Source organism: Centroberyx gerrardi, chromosome 6, assembly GCF_048128805.1.
Source record: "Centroberyx gerrardi isolate f3 chromosome 6, fCenGer3.hap1.cur.20231027, whole genome shotgun sequence".
Lineage (NCBI taxonomy): Eukaryota > Metazoa > Chordata > Actinopteri > Beryciformes > Berycidae > Centroberyx > Centroberyx gerrardi.
Genome location: NC_136002.1, coordinates 14,616,749 through 14,634,978, shown reverse-complemented (window position 1 = coordinate 14,634,978; position 18,230 = coordinate 14,616,749). Strand labels below are relative to the sequence as shown.

General features: G+C 45.8%; 1 protein-coding gene across 3 annotated transcripts in view; it reads right to left on the bottom strand.

Annotated features, from left to right (window-relative positions):
* Window positions 1-18,230, bottom strand: part of hip1 (huntingtin interacting protein 1) — a 53,781-nt gene that overhangs the window by 21,332 nt on the left and 14,219 nt on the right. The window contains exons 1-9 of one of the 3 annotated variants that reach the window (XM_071925306.2): window positions 17,329-17,789; window positions 7,735-7,798; window positions 6,959-7,101; window positions 6,548-6,604; window positions 4,953-5,033; window positions 3,872-3,948; window positions 2,767-2,828; window positions 1,255-1,395; window positions 103-160 (exon numbers count right to left, since the gene is read on the bottom strand). In XM_071925306.2, the coding sequence (XP_071781407.2) occupies window positions 103-160; window positions 1,255-1,395; window positions 2,767-2,828; window positions 3,872-3,948; window positions 4,953-5,033; window positions 6,548-6,604; window positions 6,959-7,101; window positions 7,735-7,798; window positions 17,329-17,346 (701 nt within the window). In that variant the 5' untranslated portion in view covers window positions 17,347-17,789. Of the gene's footprint in view, window positions 1-102; window positions 161-1,254; window positions 1,396-2,766; window positions 2,829-3,871; window positions 3,949-4,952; window positions 5,034-6,547; window positions 6,605-6,958; window positions 7,102-7,734; window positions 7,799-17,328; window positions 17,790-18,230 lie in introns of those variants that run through there. The other 2 variants (XM_071925298.2, XM_071925314.2) reach the window with 2 other exon arrangements.

Here is an 18,230-nt window from a genome sequence, read left to right as displayed (position 1 = left end):
GCTGCTAAGAGCTCGGTCCCGGGGCCACAGACAGTTCAGCTGAGCTGGAGAGACTGTGACCGAGTCGCTTTCTGTCTGTGTGCGACTGCTGGTGGAACTCACTTCTTAAACTGCTCCTGGAACCGGTCTCTGTGGCCCTGGAGAGTGTCTGCTGGAAGGCCTGGAAACACACACACACACACACACACACACACACACACACACACACACGTCAGTGCAAGTACACAAGCTTGTGCTAAGTGTGAATGTATGTAAGGATGAGTACAAGCATGTTTGTACATTGGTGAGTGGCAGGATTTGTGCATGAATGTGTCATCGCTGTCAGGTGAAAACCTCTTGTCTCCAAAACTAAGATTTTTTTAGATTTTGGTTTTGAGATTGAACACGAGCATTTTTTCTTGCATCCAAGAGTTCTTGCACCAAAATGAGGTTTCAATTCTGGTTCATACCCGTTAGCGATACTGGAATATGGACTTAATTTTGGTGTGACAACTCAACTTTTATTGAGCATTTATTATTATTTAGCCTATGGCTCCACAAAGTCAGTGCCCCATTCATCGTCTATGGAGCAGCCCCTGATTTTACATCCCAGTGACATCACAAAGGGTTTTTTCTTTGATTTCTAGCTTTAAGATTAAGTGCAATGATTTCAACACTGTCAGAAAAAGTTGATGTTGATTTCTAACACAGAGCATCATTTTTTTTTAATTATTTTTGATGGTTATATGGTACAAAGTTTGTAGGACTGAGTGAGAGCCTAACCTGCCCTAGGTGACATCATTTATTCCAGGGAGTAGATTGGAATTCTAAATCTGTTTGATTCTGTTGACACCCAGAGGGAGAGTTTTTCAAAGGGTGTGACAGTTATAATAATTTGGGCAACTTTACATTAACAGGTCCTTTGTAAAAATTATACATTGAGAAATGGAACTGGACCTTTTAGGCAGGAGGTGTGCAAGTTCACAAACATTGACTAACCTCTCCTGGGGCACAGAATTAACATATGGGAATTCTTAAAATGAGTGGCATTCCCCTTTAAATTGGAGTTAAAACTCAACAAAATCACCAAAACTGGAGTTGAGAGGTTTTCCCATGACAACAGAGATATTCAAAAATGTGTCTGAACATGCACATGGGAGAAAGTGGAATATCTGTGACTTGACCAGAAACATTTATCAGCCTCTACTCCAGAGATTCTACTTGTATTCAGCCTGTAGTTGTGCGATTTGGCCAACAGAGGTCTGTGCCACTCACAGGAGTGCAGTTTGAACAGCAGCTTGACGGTGTAGTCGTACAGGTGGCTGCAGTCCAGGATGACTTGGATGAGGGGGGCCAGGCGACACTGACCCGCCGCCGTCACCGACACCGACCGGGACATGTCGAGAGAGCTGAATACTGCAGAGAGAAACACACACACACAATCAATAAAAGCATTCACAGATCAATATGTACACACAAACACTAAGGATTGTCACAAACACAGTGGGAGTCATATACACTCACACACATTCACGCACCCGCACACATGCACACACTCACACACACACCAGTGATTATTAATGCAGAGAGGGAGACAGTCATATACAAGGCTCATCAATCATGGATTTTTCATGGATCAATCAAGTTATAGTGGCGCTCACTCTGCTCATTTCACTGTCTTGGTCACAAAAATAAACTAATAAAATGCTTGAGAAGGGCGTACCACCCACTTTCATTACAAAAAAAAAAGGGGGGCAGGAAAAACAAGGTCTAAAGTCAAGCAGAGCGGGCGGCAGCAACCTGAACACTAACAGGATTGTCTGACTCCCTCGCTCTCTCTCCATCATTACGCCCCTCTTTCATTCCCCTCCTGCCTCGCTCACTCCATCCCCAATGCCAGGCCCTGAGAGCCTCTGTTCACTGCAGAGGCGTGGTTTCCTGCACAGCTAAAACACACACACACACACACACACACACACACACGCACACACACACACACACACACACACACACACACACACACACACACCTCAGGCCAGGCCTCTCAGCTCCTGAATGACGTGATGCTTTCAAAATACACCAGTCAGATCGTAGGAGGGGGAATGACTGGGGCTTTGAGCTTTGGGTGTGAGTTACCCAGCCAAAACAGACTTACTTGGATCAAGTCTATGGAGAATGTTCTGAATATGGAGTATGGGGTGGAATATCAAATCGCAGCTCAGTATCAAACTCTCATACACCATCGAACTGAAAAGAGGGAACGTTGCCCGTTTTGTCTTGAACACTGGTGCCAAGGTACGGCTTTGGCAGATAGTCTCACAGATATCAAAATCTCTGTCCAAGGAGGAAGAGAAAATATCGTCATCAGGACGCAGAATGGAGGGTATGACAAATAGACCATGGAATGTGATTTCCTCCTATTCATTTCTAATGGGAGAAATGGATGAATGAATGTTCCTGATCACATTCCAGCCGTCTATTTTTAGCCTGGTCCGTACTTTAAGAAACACTGACCTGGGATGACTCACACAGACAACAACAAGGCTACAGTATGTAACCACTAATAGCCTTGTAGCAGACAAGAGTCAGATGAAGTGGTGCACTGCTGATACTGTGGGACTCTATTTCTGTCTGCCTATCTCTCTGTGTGAGTCTTCCTGTCTGTCTGTGAATGTGTACATTTGTGTGTGTGTGTGTGTGTGTGTGTGTGTGTGTGTTGCGTCATGCCCTGCCTTAGATAAGCCTGGCCAGTAGCGAGGAGCAGACAGCCGGACCAGAATAGCTTACCGCCCAGGAAGAGGTTGAGCTCACACTCCAGGTAGTCAAACATCTCTACTGTCAACTGGAAGCTAGGAGGGAGAGAGAGAGGGAGAGAGAGAGAGAGAGGGAGAGAGAGGAGAGAAAGAGAGATTAGTACAGACACATGTGCACAGTCACTGTATAGCAATTGTAAATGCAAAACAAGGAATGTGTGAGACAGCTTTAACTAAAACATGCATTCTCTTTCTCTTTCTTTCTCTCTCTCTCACTAAGCAGAGAGGCAGAGCAAAAGCAATGCTTGCATGCACTAGCCTTTGGCATTTAACATGATGATAAAAATGATCCTGCTTGGTCAAGAGTACACAGGAATGTCATTTGTAAAGTTTTTGCCGGTATTTCGGATACACAGACCGATCCCACTCTTCTCCAATGGGAGCTCAGTGTTTTCCTGTTCACATCGCTGAACACTAGGAAGCCAAGTGAACGGCCCGGGCTGATTGTGGCTGATTGCAGAGCACTGGCCAGGCTAATCACAAGACCATCAGAAAAACACTTCACCGGGACTCCGAACAAATCAACACTCCTATTCTAAGATACTCTTTGTAAAGCGAACAGTTCCGGTCATCAGTTCTGATTGGCTGAGTCATGCTCAGAGTTGTGGTAAAATGCCCGACAAACACACATGTGACCACATAACAGTTATTAAAGCGGTGACTCATACTGGTACTTATGTGCTGCTTTGTTCAGCTACTGTTCAAAAATGATATTGCTTAGGGGAAGAATAACATTTCATTATTACAATTGAATAATTACTGATTAAAATAAAAGGTTCGTTGAACATTTGCATTCTTTTTTATTATAACGGTGTGTTACCACGCTTCTTGGCTGTTCTAAAATTACTGTAAAGAATGGCCTTTGCGTGGGTTATTCCTTGTATGAATGCATGAATGTGGGCTCTGGTGCATCGTGATGGAAAGTGACGATGCATCCAGTTCCATTTCATTTCACACTTTTGTCAACAGAGTCAACAAATAACGCTGAAACTCATTAGTATCTGGATCTTGGAGCCTGGCCGCCACTGCAGTCCCTGACAACAACTACAATAATAACAACAGCGTTACGCCACACTCACAAGTTGTTAACGTCATTCTCTCCGGCCTCGTCAAGCTGTCTGTTGGACATCTGCAGGTTGCCCGGGAAACGGGGGTTCTGGAACAGAAGACGACATGATGAAGCTTCACGCTCTGTATACCTCTGTCTCAGACAGGCTGTTCCGCCGGCTCCACACAAAGCGGCAGCATCTTCTGCTAACTTTCCCTGCTTCTCCGCTGTCTGGATGGTTAACTAGCCTAACATCAGCTGGATGTTAATGCTTTTCCCTCATGGTGAGCAGCTGTGAGGCCACAAGAGAGAATAAATGTAGACAAATGAAGACAAAAAAAGACCCATTGTAGTTGGGTGACTGAGCAAGTTTCAAATTAAAACTATAAATCTGCTTTTGTCATTTTACTGAATAATTCACACAGCACCTGATTCTATATATGAAATAGCATTAAAACAGCGTAAAGTGACATTGCTGAGAAAAATATATATTAATGATTTTGGCTGGTAAAAATTATTCTTGCCAGGTCATTTTTTGAGCCAAAAAGTTAATTTCAGACACTGGAAAATGTTTTAATAATTTTAATTGTGGTATGGTAGTTTTGAGATGATGCAAAGCTGGCTCATAGATGAAACATACACTGTGTGCTACAGTATTAGCATGCATCACAATGAATTTAGTAAATACTGGGCACACAGAGGTGAAACTGCTAACAATTTTCTTGTTGCACAATGGCAAGTTGATCAAAGGGCTTAGTTGGCAAAAAGTCAGTGTATTCCTTTGATTCTCTTGAGTTCACGATTGGCAAACCAACACCGAAGACACTCACCCTTGGGCCAGTATTGACTGCCAATCATTAGTCGAGCAACAACTAACCACAGCATCCTGTAATAGCATCAACACCACTGCCTGCTCTCTCTACCAGTCCGCTCAGCTGTCTTATAAAAAGGCCACATTACAGATTCTTGAAAGGCCATTAGTGTAAAAGCCAGCATTTTCTATGAAGCCAGCCCCCCAGAGAGACATGCTGGCACTAAAAGGAGAGTCTGAGGCAAAGATAATGAGTGATGATGGAGACCGGCTCTGCGTTTTATAGGCCAGGCCAACTCACTTTGATGTGAAACTCCATTTTGGTGATGAGCAGTTTGAGGTAGATGCTGCACAGCTTCCCATAGCCTTCGCTTAGGTGACCCTGGGGGAGAGGGAGAAGAAGAAAGAGGGAAGCGCAGAGTCGATGGGGGGAGAGAGAGAGAGGGGGAGGGCGAGAGACAGATGTAAGAGAAAAGGCGAGAGAGACATGATCAAAGGGAGAAACTGTCTTTCCTCCGCTTGCAAGTTTGCTAGTCAGAGTTGTGGAAAGTCGAGGAAGCAAGTCATGAGGTATCTTGAGAAAATTCACTGTGGCACTTTGGCTGAGGGCGGCATGCAGTGCAGAGAGTGTGCAGGGAGGCGATTTTCATACTGCAGGGCCGACCTACACTGCGGTAGCCAAGATATTCCCTCTTCCCACTGCACAGCTCCAGTGTCTATACTGAAACACAAAGCCGGCCGGTTGAGTTCCGGTCAGATACAGTTCAGCTCGGCTTGTGTCCGCAGTGTGAAAACGTCCCTGTTCCGAGAGTGTGAATAAAGTTGAATAGCCCCGGCTATGCGGCCAATTGCTTCTCACTTCCTTTTTCCTCAGATGTGGGAGCGGAGGTGGTGATGTCACAACAGGAACGAGAGGCCGCAACCCCGGTCACAGGGACCAGACTTCCTGTATCCTCCTATCTAGTGACATCAGCAAAAACTGAGTCATAAAAATCGTAAGGAGAGTGCATCCAGGAATAGGTTGTTGCTAAGCAGAGCGGGCCCTCCACCCAACATTGCTCAACACATAATTGAAGAAGAGGCTGTTCAGATTTACGGGCTTAATGGAACGTGGTCGTTACAAGTTTACACACTAAATCCCATGAATTTCATCAGAAGTGTCTATATCAATATTGTGAAGAGTCGTCTGCTCACTCAGATCAATACAAACGTTATTGGAACTGAGACTTTAATCTCTACAGGAAGCATTTTTCCAATAATGCTCACTTTTCTAGCCGGCACCTTGGGAGAACGTAAGCAGGTGAGAGCGGCTATTCCAGACAAAAGAGTTGGCATAATAGCTTACATAATATCATTGTCTGTCACCCGCAGCATGTAGCTGGCAAGCCGTGAGTTGGGAGCTCTCAGACTCAGAGATTTGGCAGTTTTACACGGCTTAGTCTGTCACTAGCTACAATGTCTGTCACTCCGTTCCAAAAGCAGCAGGCTGACTAGCAACAACAGAAACATCATGCGATCTGTGACGAAGCCTGCGGCTGCAGCGACCGCGACAGCAGCGGCAACCGGCGGTGGCTGCATCCTGCTGCGAGGAAAAGAGATCAGCCTTGAACAAGCCTCAAATCACTGGTCACTCATGTTTAAAGACGGAAACACATCGAAGTGCAAGTTTTGGATGAGTGACATTCATTAGGCAGCACAATAAGGAGACAGTGAGCTGAAGTCGGTCTGTTGGAATAGCAGAGAACCGCAATTAAAAGCTGGTCTTCAACCGTGTATTCATCATTTAGTGTGGAATTCATAATACACCAACAGAAAAGATCAACCTTAGCATACTGTCCCATTACTTGGACTTGTGACTGATGTGACCACATCATGTTTTGATCTCCGTGTCCTTACCCACATCCTGCTCATATCGGTTAAGTCAGCCTTGTTCCTCATGGAGTCCTTTATCACCTGGAGGGAGAGCGGGGGGAAGAGAGGGAAGGAGAAAGAAGAAATGAAGAAAGTAAATAGAGACAAAGTGGGGGAACAGAGTTAACAAAACAGAAGGATCGATTATGTATAATTAATTAAACAATGTAGCAGAAGTGCAAACATAAGCTAAAGAATTAAGCATTTGCAAAAGTGTTCAGTATTAAGGTGTCTGTGGGTGACTGTGTACACTGGTAGCCACTGCAGCCACACATCCATACTGTATTATCAGAAACACAGGGTTTTCCGAACAATTCCTCATGGGGGATGAAGCGGGACTTGTATAATACATCTTTTGAGTGGTAATGACTACGCTGTTATATGGTCTTTACATACGTTTGGATGGCCGTCTCGCAGCAGCTTGTGGAAGACGTGGCAGAACTTCCAGCAGAGCACGGCGTTGCTGGAGAGGGGCAGCCGGTTGACCGCCGCCCAGAAAGTGTGCGCACCTTTCTCATGATGGGTCCCCAAGATGCAGGGTGACAGGGACAGTCAAGGATCATCGGATTACAGTGCGTAACATGAAGTGTGACATCAGTCCGGCTCAGGGACGATGTTGCATTTGATCATCGTCCATCTGTCTGTCTTTTCCCCCCTCGCTCTGTCTTTCTCTCCCTCTCGCTCTCTCTGTCCGGCCGTCTATGTTTCTGTCCTCCTCTGCCCGCCCTCCCACCCCAAAACCCTTTATCCATTTATCCTCCACCAGCCCGGGATTTCACATCTACTGGGAGATTACCGTTTTTGCGCTTTTTAGTGTGCTTGATCGTATAAAACAATAAATGCCTGAAACAAAATGGGAGAAAACACAGCAGACACAAAACAGCTCTCCTCTCTCTCTCTCTCTCTCTCTCTCTGTCCGTCTAGCTTTGTGTTTTGTTTCACACATGACTAAATTAGCTCTGCAGCACAGCCACGCGTAGACTACGGGGTCACATTAAGTTTATTGTTTCGATCTTGCACGAACATAACCCTCCAGTCATGGAGGAACGCTTAAGAGTTTCCACAAACACAGGGGAATCAGGATAAGCACACTGCGTCTCTCCTTGCCAGGGCAAAACAAACTTCACTCAACAACACGCACGCACACACACACACACATAATATGAGGATATTCCTGGCATGCTTCTCTTTGACAGCGACCTCCTGTGTGTTGATGGCCTTATTGATGCTGACAGCCTGTGAAGAGGAGAAAGAGGAGAGGAGAGGAGAGAAACAGAGAGCACAAATCAGCCCACAGCTTTTTCACACTGCGTACAGAAAAACCCCCAAAAAAACTCCAAGTGTCAAGTGTTTCATTTTATAACCTGGCACCCTGCCACCTTTCAGGAAGTTGATTTTCCTACTCTGTCCACCTGGAGAACGAGAAGCAGCAAAGTTTTAGTGAGGGTTGAATGACCCATTTCCAGCTGGGGCCTGGAGAGTTGGTATTCGAGGCAGCAGCTGAGAGGCTGGAGCTCTTCTCTTGTTGTGAAGCCTTCTGCAGCACCAGAGACTGAGCAAACGGCCGTAGCAAATGCCACATACCCAGCACATGTCTGTCCGCCTGCCTCACCTGCAGAATGCAATCACTGAGGGCGCATCTCAAATTAGAGAGGGGACAGATTCGGGGAGGGGGTCAAAAGAGCAGGCACAATATTCAAACTCAGGGTAAAAAAAAAAAAAGAATGTTCGCCTGAACAACCAGGCCCCTTGCTGGCTAAAGAACAGGAATTCAGGCTCCTAAATATAGCATTGTTTCTATAAAGAGGGAGGATGGAAATTCAACAGAACATACAAACAGACCTGAGACATTTTCCAGCCAGAAGGCTCCATTCTCATTTCTGAGGAACCGAATCCTTGGTAAACAAGACCAGAGTTAACATTAGGACTGTAAGCAGGCAGACTCAGTGAGATAGGGCCAACCATTACTCACGTGCGAGTGACCAGGGGAGTATCTGTCTGCGCTATGAAATCTACTGTGGAATGTAGGCCCGGCCTAAACTACATCCCCTCCGACTTCAGCTCAAATTGCAGTATGGTCCAGCTCATACGATTGAAACGCTAGATAAGTGTCATGACTTTTGAATTGTACACGCATTCTGTCGTGGTCCTTACTGTCTTTAGGCCCCACCAAGGTCATGATGGACATCAAAAGAGGAATATTGTGTGGTGGATAGCAGGGCTGCACAATTAACAATACAAAAGAACCCATAATATTGCCTACTGCAATTTCTAAATCACAACAGCCAGCATATATTTGAGAGTTTCAGTTGTTTCAGCTGGCTTCCTAAGCAAGGTATTCTGGTCCAGCATCTGGTCTACATGTCACGCTGCACGAGAGAAAATCAGACTTGAACCGAGAAAATCCTGCATCAATCCCCACTCAAGGTGGTAAAAAGAAATGATGTAGAAAAAACTGTGCGCAATTGCAGTATTCAGAAAAAAAACATAATATGTAGTGGTTTGTCAGTATCGTTTGGCCGGCTGCAATGACAATAATCAATACACCGGATGTGATGTTACTATCCTTGTGCCATAATCCAAGGTGAGCATTCATATAAAGGCCCAATTCAGAGTTTAACAGAGTGATACAGTACCATGCAAATGAGTACCATAGAAAACATCAGGCTACACAGTCACCTACAGCACCATTAAGACAGGCAGCAACATTCTCCAGCTACCTACTCCAGCCTCCAGTGCAAGAGTGAGTGTGGGCAAGACACTGGAGTTATCAAGTGGGCAGCTTCCTTCACCAATTTTTCAAGGAATTTGGCCCAGAAAACCACAAGGAGTTTAGTCTCTACGTGTGCACACTCCTACACTACCTTCCCCACCCGGTTAAATTTCCACACTACATTTTCCTACCAAATACACTTAAGCCCCATTTATGCGGGCTCTTACTACCAAACTAATGTGCGAACAAGTTCTAACATGCTAACGATCAGTGAGTGTGATGTCTGGGGTCAGGAGAGGACAGGAGGCCCGTTTCATAATCTCACTTCCCCCAGATGTCCTGAGTCTTCTCCTCCTCTCCCAGCATGTGTCCTGCCAGGAGTGGAAGTCCACCGTGATAAATCACTGGAGGGCCACTCCACCGGAGGAGGAGCAGGGCAGGAGGGGCGGGGGGTGGGGAGGAAAGGAGGGGAGGGATGAAGGGAGAATTGGAGAAGGGGGGAAAGAGGACTGGAGTGAAGGAGGCAAAGAGGGAAGGAGGAGGAAATAGAGTGAGGGAGGGAAGGAGCGATGAAGAGCTGTCCCATTCAGAGACCTCATACAAGAACAACTGGGGAGCATTGGCAAGACCACAAACTCAGTCTTTATATTACAGTGCATAGTAAGGTGCAATGCCACTAGGATGAAACACTAGGATGAAACCCCCCCCCCTCCCACACACACACATGCTGAAACAAACAAATTAATGAATAAACAAACAAATAATAAACAAACTCCGAGGAGAGAAACACAATCCTGTTAAAAATCCAGTTGCTGTCCTGGCTCAACGATGCATTGCTTTTCCCTGTCTCTGTAATGTGAATGGCATATTCACATTATCACCAGCTCGGGCAAGGTGACAAACACAGGCTTTGTGTTGACAAAATCAAATTTGCAGAGTGAGAGTCTAATTAAGTCACAGGAGCGCTTCACTACAGCAGGAGGAGGATAAGGACAGCAGAGGGAGGAGGAGGAGGAAAGCAGAGCTCAACAGAACTCCCACTTAGCTTTAAATTCCACACCATCCACGGCTCTGAACTCGGCTTGTAGTCCTGCTGACGACGAGGCACCACCAGAGCATGTTTTAAAGATGACTGACCATACTTTAACTCCGGTCATTAAACATGTATGATGGTGATTATGTATGGACACTAGAGCTACAGGTAGAACACCTGTCCTGTTGTATCAGCAGTACGACCTGAGGCGAGACTCCGGTTCTGTGTCGGTACAGTAAAGTTCAATAACAGTGGGGCTTATGGAGTCTGTGAACAACAAAGCTACACTAATGGTGCGATCACACCTACAGTTTATTTTCTTTGGTCCGGACCAGAAGGGAAACGTTTACTTTGTTGCATTTGTGTATTTGGTTTGTTTAGGTTCACACTGCCCAATTACAAGCGAACCAGAGCTTGTAAACAAAAGTCACATGACTCACAGTAGCTTCTTTATTGGAGAGAGTTTTGGCAGCCTGTCATCCTGCCAGGTTAGACATTTTGGCAGTGCTTAGCTAAATTTGTTCGCCATAATTCAACATCTCTGGTCTTCACACCAGGTAAGAACATGAAGAAATAGTTGAGTATCAGTCCAGACTGTGGTTGTCCCTCTGTTCATTTTATTATGTTAGGCTTTCTAAGCATGAGTAATTGATGGCAATCAAATGTCAACATCCGTCTCCTTATACGCATAAAACTACGTTTTGGAGTGGTTTCCTGTAGTTGGTAAAATTCCATTCTCACTGCTGACATTATTTGGTGTGTCAGAGTTTGAATGACATTATTGTCAGTAAACGCTCCAGAGTTTGATTAAATCACTCCAAACATGCTTGGTGTGAACGCCCCCTAAGCAGCATACTAGCTTGGTTTCCACTACAATGTAGAGCTAGCCAGCGCTTTCATCCATGTCCCTTACTTTCCATCAAAATAAGATTCTATTTGTATGTTGCTACCAACACAGACACTTTATCAGCTAGGTTATAGTTCCAAATACTAGTTTCAGGCTCTAATTTAGCCTAAACATTTTGATTTGACTCTGGCCCTGAAAAGCCCCCCTGTGCCCTCTGCCCTGCTGTAGCATAGAGGCAAGTGACTTTGTGTCATTTCCTGTTGGTTTCCTGGTTGTTAATCTGCCCAACCAAGCAAATATGACATAATCAAGTGTCATCAGTACAGGGGCCACTGCAGGAAAGATGACATTAGGCTTTTTGAAACAATGCTTTTAATTTTGACGTCATCAGCTGAAGTTGCATTTTTGCTTCGGATGTGAATCTCGCCTTTAGTTCCAAAGAAGAGCAATTTCATCAATCTTAGGATTTTTCTTTAACGTTGTGTTGATTCAATTAATTTTGCTAATTTTCCTATTTCACACACACAAATTAAAAAAAATCAAGGAATGATTGAGAGACTTCCAGTGCAAGTGGTTCCCACATGAGGACGACCCAATTAGCCCACAGTAAGACTTTGTACTTTGTGGTTGGGTTGAATGAGAGTGCCAGCTGCCCAGGACTCCTGGCATTGGCCGGGGCGACTGGCTGGCATGAATGCATCAATGGCCCATTAGCTCCTTGCAGCGCGGCCGCGCAGACCAGCTGACCAAGTGAAACGACGACTGCTTAGAGAAATTAAATCAAAAGGTGAGAAGCAAGTGATTATGAGGACAGACAGAGCGGAGATCAGCCCGGAGGGAGTCCCAGATGGGTTGGCTTAATCTGGACAGAGATCCACGTCATTGTGTCCACAGGAGGCTATCAGCTCCCTCCCTCTGCACCTCCTCCCTCATTCCTTCTTTGTCCTTCCCTCACATTAGCCTCATTTTCAGTACGACAGTTACAGCAAGGACTCTCCTGTAATTTCACTCATTTTCTCCCCAACTAATAACTGTGATTCCTTGGTGTCTGTAGAAATATTTTTTGTAACAGCCATAGCTTCAAACAGTGTGTTTTTGATACAGTGTTGAAAGCATGTTGAGTTAGCCCTGGCAAGCTCCAATTGGCCCTTCTGTAGAAAGCAGGGCATTGATATGCTGAGCGCAGCCTGGCTGTGTCACCGAAGGACCAGGGCAGAGCACGGAGCCTCAGAGAGGAGGCATCTTCTGCCTGCTAAATGAAACAGCCGTCCCTCATCGTTGACTCACTTCCCCATCCATTCCCTAGCCTTTGACTAACTCTTCTGACCGATTCGCAAAAGCATGTGACTAATGCATGCCTTGGAAATTTGATTTCCACGTTAGTCCTGGAGATATGTCAGGGCTTGGCCACTCGATGATGGTGGCAATGACAGCCCTCCTGAATATTTTTGTCTCTGCTCTGGCATATTAATTTGATCTCACATGAGACTTGGCGATGAATAATGAGACTATCCTACCCTGAATTCAATCATGAGAAAATCACTGCAAGAAAAACCCACAAGATCCAAATGAAAGGGGACAGAGTAAATTCGGAAACATTTGTTCTCACTGGGTTCACATTCTCATGGTCTGGGAGGCAGAGGAAATATCCTTATGTGACCCTGATGATGGCTGATTTAGTATGGGAGTGGCGTGATCAATCTTGGTTACATTGCTGAGATACATTGCTGTGACCCCAGTCATTTAGGTCTAGGGGGAGGAACAGAGAGGAAACAGCACTGACACAGAACCGGGGGTAAGACAAGTCACCCACGATAGACTGCGCAGTCCTTTTTGCTTTGCGCCTCGTCATATCTCCGTTTCTGACTGGCCAAGAAGGTGCTGTCTCATCCTTGTCGCATCCTCTGGGTTAAAATTATGTACTGTCACTGGAAACTCGCCAAAACTGAAGATGAGAACATGCAGTTCCCTGATCTCCCATCTCTCAATAAATAACTCAGATTCCCCTTTTCTCAAGAAACAGAGTAAACAGAAGAACACTTTTTCACACCTTGAGATTTTGAGATCGAATTAAATGGTGTGACTCAACACACAGTGATGAGGGGAGCAACTAGTCAGGCAGAGCTACAGGGCTGTCTGTGCTGTAACCATAAATCATATGGTTCAGATGTCCATCATGGAGGTGGGTGGCAATGCCGCCGCTAAGACTTGCCCACCTACAGGGGAACGGGTAAACAAGAGAGGGGATGGAGGGAGGAATGAAAACAGGAAACATGCATGGCTGCCTGTGAATGCATCTCCACTGTTCGCCGAGGTGCTGCGGTGGAGGAGGCATGGTCATTGTGGCTGAGGCCCTGGGGGTGGAGGTAGAGGAGGGGGGCGAGGGGTGGGGGTGGCGGGGTTGCAGGCACTCAGTCAGGCTTCCTGTCTTGGCACACCCTGTTCTGCCCATTTCCTGCCTGCTGAAAACTGCCCAGCTCCGCCCCTCTCCAGCCTGAACCCTGCCCAGCCAACCCAAACAGCCCGAGTCGGTCCGTCAGACCGACCAGCTGAGTCTTTCCCTTTCTTCTTGTTTGTCTCGCCCCCTCTCACATTTCCTCCCAGCCTCTTCCAGGTGTCTCTAAAGGTCAACTGGATATACTCTGACCTCTACCTCACTATAATGTGTGTGTGTCTGTGTGTTGGGAGAGGGTACTGATAACTAATATGATAACTAATATCAATATTACTCCCATGTGTACTTGGATGGTGTGAAATGGTGGAAATTACGATACAACCGAAAATACATGGCCACTTCCTTAAAAAACATACAAGAAGTACCCTCAAGTTACAACACACAAGACCAAAAATAAACACGTGAAACCAAAAGCCCGGCCCATTACTACAGTGCATTTCACGAACACACACACAGCAAACACCACGTTACCACAGCATGAAAAGGCACTTTTAAAAAAAAGAAAAACACCTTTAAAAATCAGATAATAAGTGGAAAAGAATTTCGGGCCAAACATTTTTCCATGTGTAACCCCACCCTATTCAAAAGGTCGCTGCTCTGAACAGGGCCCTCTGTGTTGCTTGTTTAAGGACCATTTTACATTTTACATCTGAAATGAACATCCGCTCTCATAGACCAGTCACTCTACACCTCTTAAAAAGAGCCTGGCTGGCACTAAGAGGAGGAAGGGAGAATAAAAGACGACCTTTTCTGACCAGTTATTTTTCCGGTGTACACAAACACACACACACACACACACACACACACAAACACACTTGCCAAGGGAAAGACCCAGCAGAGAGAATCTGAACCTCAAACTCAGGCCACATTTTGAGGCAGCTGAGGCAGTCTGCATACGAATACTGACCTGCAATATTATAAACACAGTGAGAAGCACTGAACAGAATTTGCATCATGACAGACAATGCTGTTGTTGGTGAAATTGCTGTAATTGTTGGTGAAACTGCCCATCTACGTTGCCTCAGCATCCATCAGCCACGCATCACAGCTTAATGACAATGGAGTGCAACAGAAAGGAGGATGACGGGCTGAGATGACTTGTCAATCACACGGAGGCCTCAGACTGTAACTGGGAGCTCAGTCCCCACAGAATGCCCTGCGCTTCTTATTATCCCATCAATAACAGTGAGCACGTGGTGGTGCAGATACGCCCTGTGGGATGACGCTGTCTCTTAAGAGCCCATTAAGAGCATGAAAACATGGAGCTGCCAGCTTCTCGGAGGCGGTGACCTCAGAGCAGAGGGCTTTTGTTCCTGGGGGCAGGGGTGGAGGGCAGCAGGTGGTTAAAGACACTCACACACACACACACACACACACACACACGCTGAAGGCCAGGCTAAAGGACTGCTCGAGCATAATTACACTTTCAGGCCGAAGCCCCCATGGCTGGTTTATGAGCTTCTCCTAACAAGAAAGCTTTCTGCAGCCTCCTGTGAAGCAGCCGCCCCTCTGAGGCTGCGTCTGTTTTGTGTAACCAGTCGACTTCCTGAAGGACTGGTGATGTCATAAAGACACATTATAAAAGGAACATCTGTGCGGCTCCGTGAGGCTCCTCGGCCCACTGGCTCATTATTCACAACTTTAAACACGGGTGGACGTCACCGTGTCGGTGTGTGGGTCTGTTTTCCCCAAACCACTTGAAGGTGGATTACATAGTGATGCAACGCCGATTGGACCATCCCTCAAAAGTTAGGAGGATCAAGGAGAAAACTCTTGCAGCAAACATGGTTTTCTCAAAGCACCCTGGTCTTGAAAGTCTGATTAGCATGATCCATCATGATCCACATCCATCCTTAGAGACTTTGCCTCTTTTATCATTAGCTCCAATTCAGGTTTGTCAGTCAGGGATGAGACTCTTCACTCCTTTATACATGTGTGCGATCAAATTTTCTCACAGCACTTGAGCAATTAATAAAATGAGGTGAAAGTTGTATTATTGTGAAAACTGAATATTAAATGTGAATCTTCACAACTGGGGTTTTTCACACAACTCCCACAATCCTCTCCCTGTATTCAGAAAGAACTACACATCACCACCTTAAAAGCATCATGGGAATGTGCAGAACGGGCTTGTGTAGAGTCTGAATCTGGCTTGGAGTCTTGCATCTATCTGGATTGTGTTTTCATACCATTGTGTCTCAGCGCATGCCAAATAACCAAAGCATAGCGGCTGTTGGCTGAGAAGGCAGGCAGGCGAGTGAGCAGCTCTCTCCGGCTGGCAGATAAATTGAGAACAGCCTTGAAGAGTTCGGTTAGATCCACAACAGTGAACAGTTTCTCAGTAACATCCAAGGGTTTTGTCTCAGATCCGCATTAAGAGAAATCCCTTCGCTACTCCGCGTCCGTGCCACATGCCCCAACTGACTTTATGCAGGCAGCTGAAATTTACTTCAGGGATCAACCTAAAGAGCATTTTTCCTTTTTCAATTATCAAAAGAAACTTTGCTGCAGTTTTTAACCATTTTTTGGGCAGATAATGTTCATTTGCTCCCATCAATGATTACAGTTTCTTTTGTTTTCACTCAGTGTCTTCTCCATACAAGCTTGTCAGAGCCTCCCTTGGCTAAGGATCACTGAAGGAGGACTCTGGATGTGCTTTCATCACCCACCCTCCCCCACACCTCTACAAGGGCTAAAAGTACACCCATCCATGTTGGCAGTGAAAGGCCAGTCTTGTTGCTTTGGCTTATGTGCACCTGCTCCAGTACACTCTGGCCAGGTTCACTGGAGTGTACTTATCCTGCCTGATAGCCTATATCCCATCATTCACAGTACATTGAGCCAAAGCCAAAACAAATGTACACAAGATATTTGAGTTTGTTTAGCTCTCTAATGCCTAATAAAGCCTACTCTGTTAAATATTGTGTTACTACTTATGATAAACATGATCTGCCTTTAAACTGATACCTCATGGCAAGCTTCTCTCTTGAATTACTAGTGTAGTACAACAATAATTACACTAGCACATGCTGTATTCACTTGACATTAGAGAGATCTGCCTTTACACACATCTTATCACATTTTAGCTGTGCTTACTTTGCTGAACTTTTATAACCTGCTGCTTGAGACTGAGCCACGGTCAAACAGAGAGCTTTGTGGAGTAGAGAAGGGCTTCTCGGACATTTTCACCTCCACACAGACACACATTAGGCCACAGACACACATTTGTCAAGATATATGGGATGGCTGCTGCTGTTGATTTAGTGTTTAAATCATCTGAACACAGTGTAAGTGATGAAAAACGGCGGTGAGTGTGAAATTTAGGATTACAAAAACTATTTTTACACATTCTCTCGTCGGGATAATTTACACTGAATGAGATTAAAGTGAAATTAAACTATTCTTCTGTTTTTCTGGGGACCCCTGCGGTTCCCTGTACCCCAGTTTGAGAACCACTGGAATCAACGATGGTCCATTCGCAGCTTCATGCATTCGTGTCAACAACAAAAAAAAAACTTCCCACGGCCACAGTTCAGACAAGTCACTGCTTGCGATCAACATAACTTGCATGTATTCAACCAAACAACCCTATAGTGTAAGCGACAGTACTCGGACACCCCCCCCCAAAAAAAAAAAAACACACATAGCGTCTGTCGATCTGTTGCGCTCCGTGGAAGAAAAAAAAAAACCCCACACAAGTCGGTATCTCAGCACTTACCATTTTACTGAGATCCATGATCGTCCCCAAACGGTGAGGATCCTTGGAGACTCGAGGCGAAATCCGCTGGCTTTATCCTGACAGAGTAATTAGTGACGGGAAAGCGATTTAGGCAACAAATGCATTGGGAGGAGATAGGGGAGGTGGAGCGGGCCGTTAGCTCAACATGTGTCCCGATTTGGTATTAAAATGCTCCGCTGGTCCTTCCTTCCTTCCTTCCGCGTCCCTTCTCCTTTCTCTCCCGGCGCTACGTGCTCCCTTATCGGCGGGGGCGAGCAGCATCCGACCGCCGAGACGCGGAACCGAGCTGTCTGGGTGAAAAAGCAGACAACTAGCACCTCTCGGGTCTGCTCCGGTAATACTCGGACATTTCAACGCAATCTCACCTAAAACGACACGGCCAAGTATGCGCCTACATAGCGGCTAGAGCCCGAGCCAGTGGGCTACCTTTATTTTGCAAATAGCCCGCTCTCTTGTTAGACAATAGTAGCATGGAGCCTGCAGAGTGGGATGGCTTAAACCCGGTGGTTCCCAAACTGGGGCCCGGGGACCTCCAGGGGGTCCTGGAAGTGGGGGGTTCACCCACCCCACCTACCAGATGGACAGTTATGCAATTCTATCAAAACCAACAACAAAAAATCTTCTCAGATTTGGTTCCTCTAGAAAATCAAATAGGGTCTGTGTTCTAATACCTATCGATTTGTGGGTCCTTGACAAGAAAAGGTTTGGGAACCCCTGGTTTAACCCCCCACCCCTCTTAAATCCAGCTCAATGCACTTCCTCAAGCACACTTGGCTTAATGTATTACAAACTAAATCAACACAAAATGTTAAGCAGCGTTTTCCTCAAAATCACAAATGGCTCCTATGTCTTCTGCAACAATGTAACTCCCTGGAAAGATA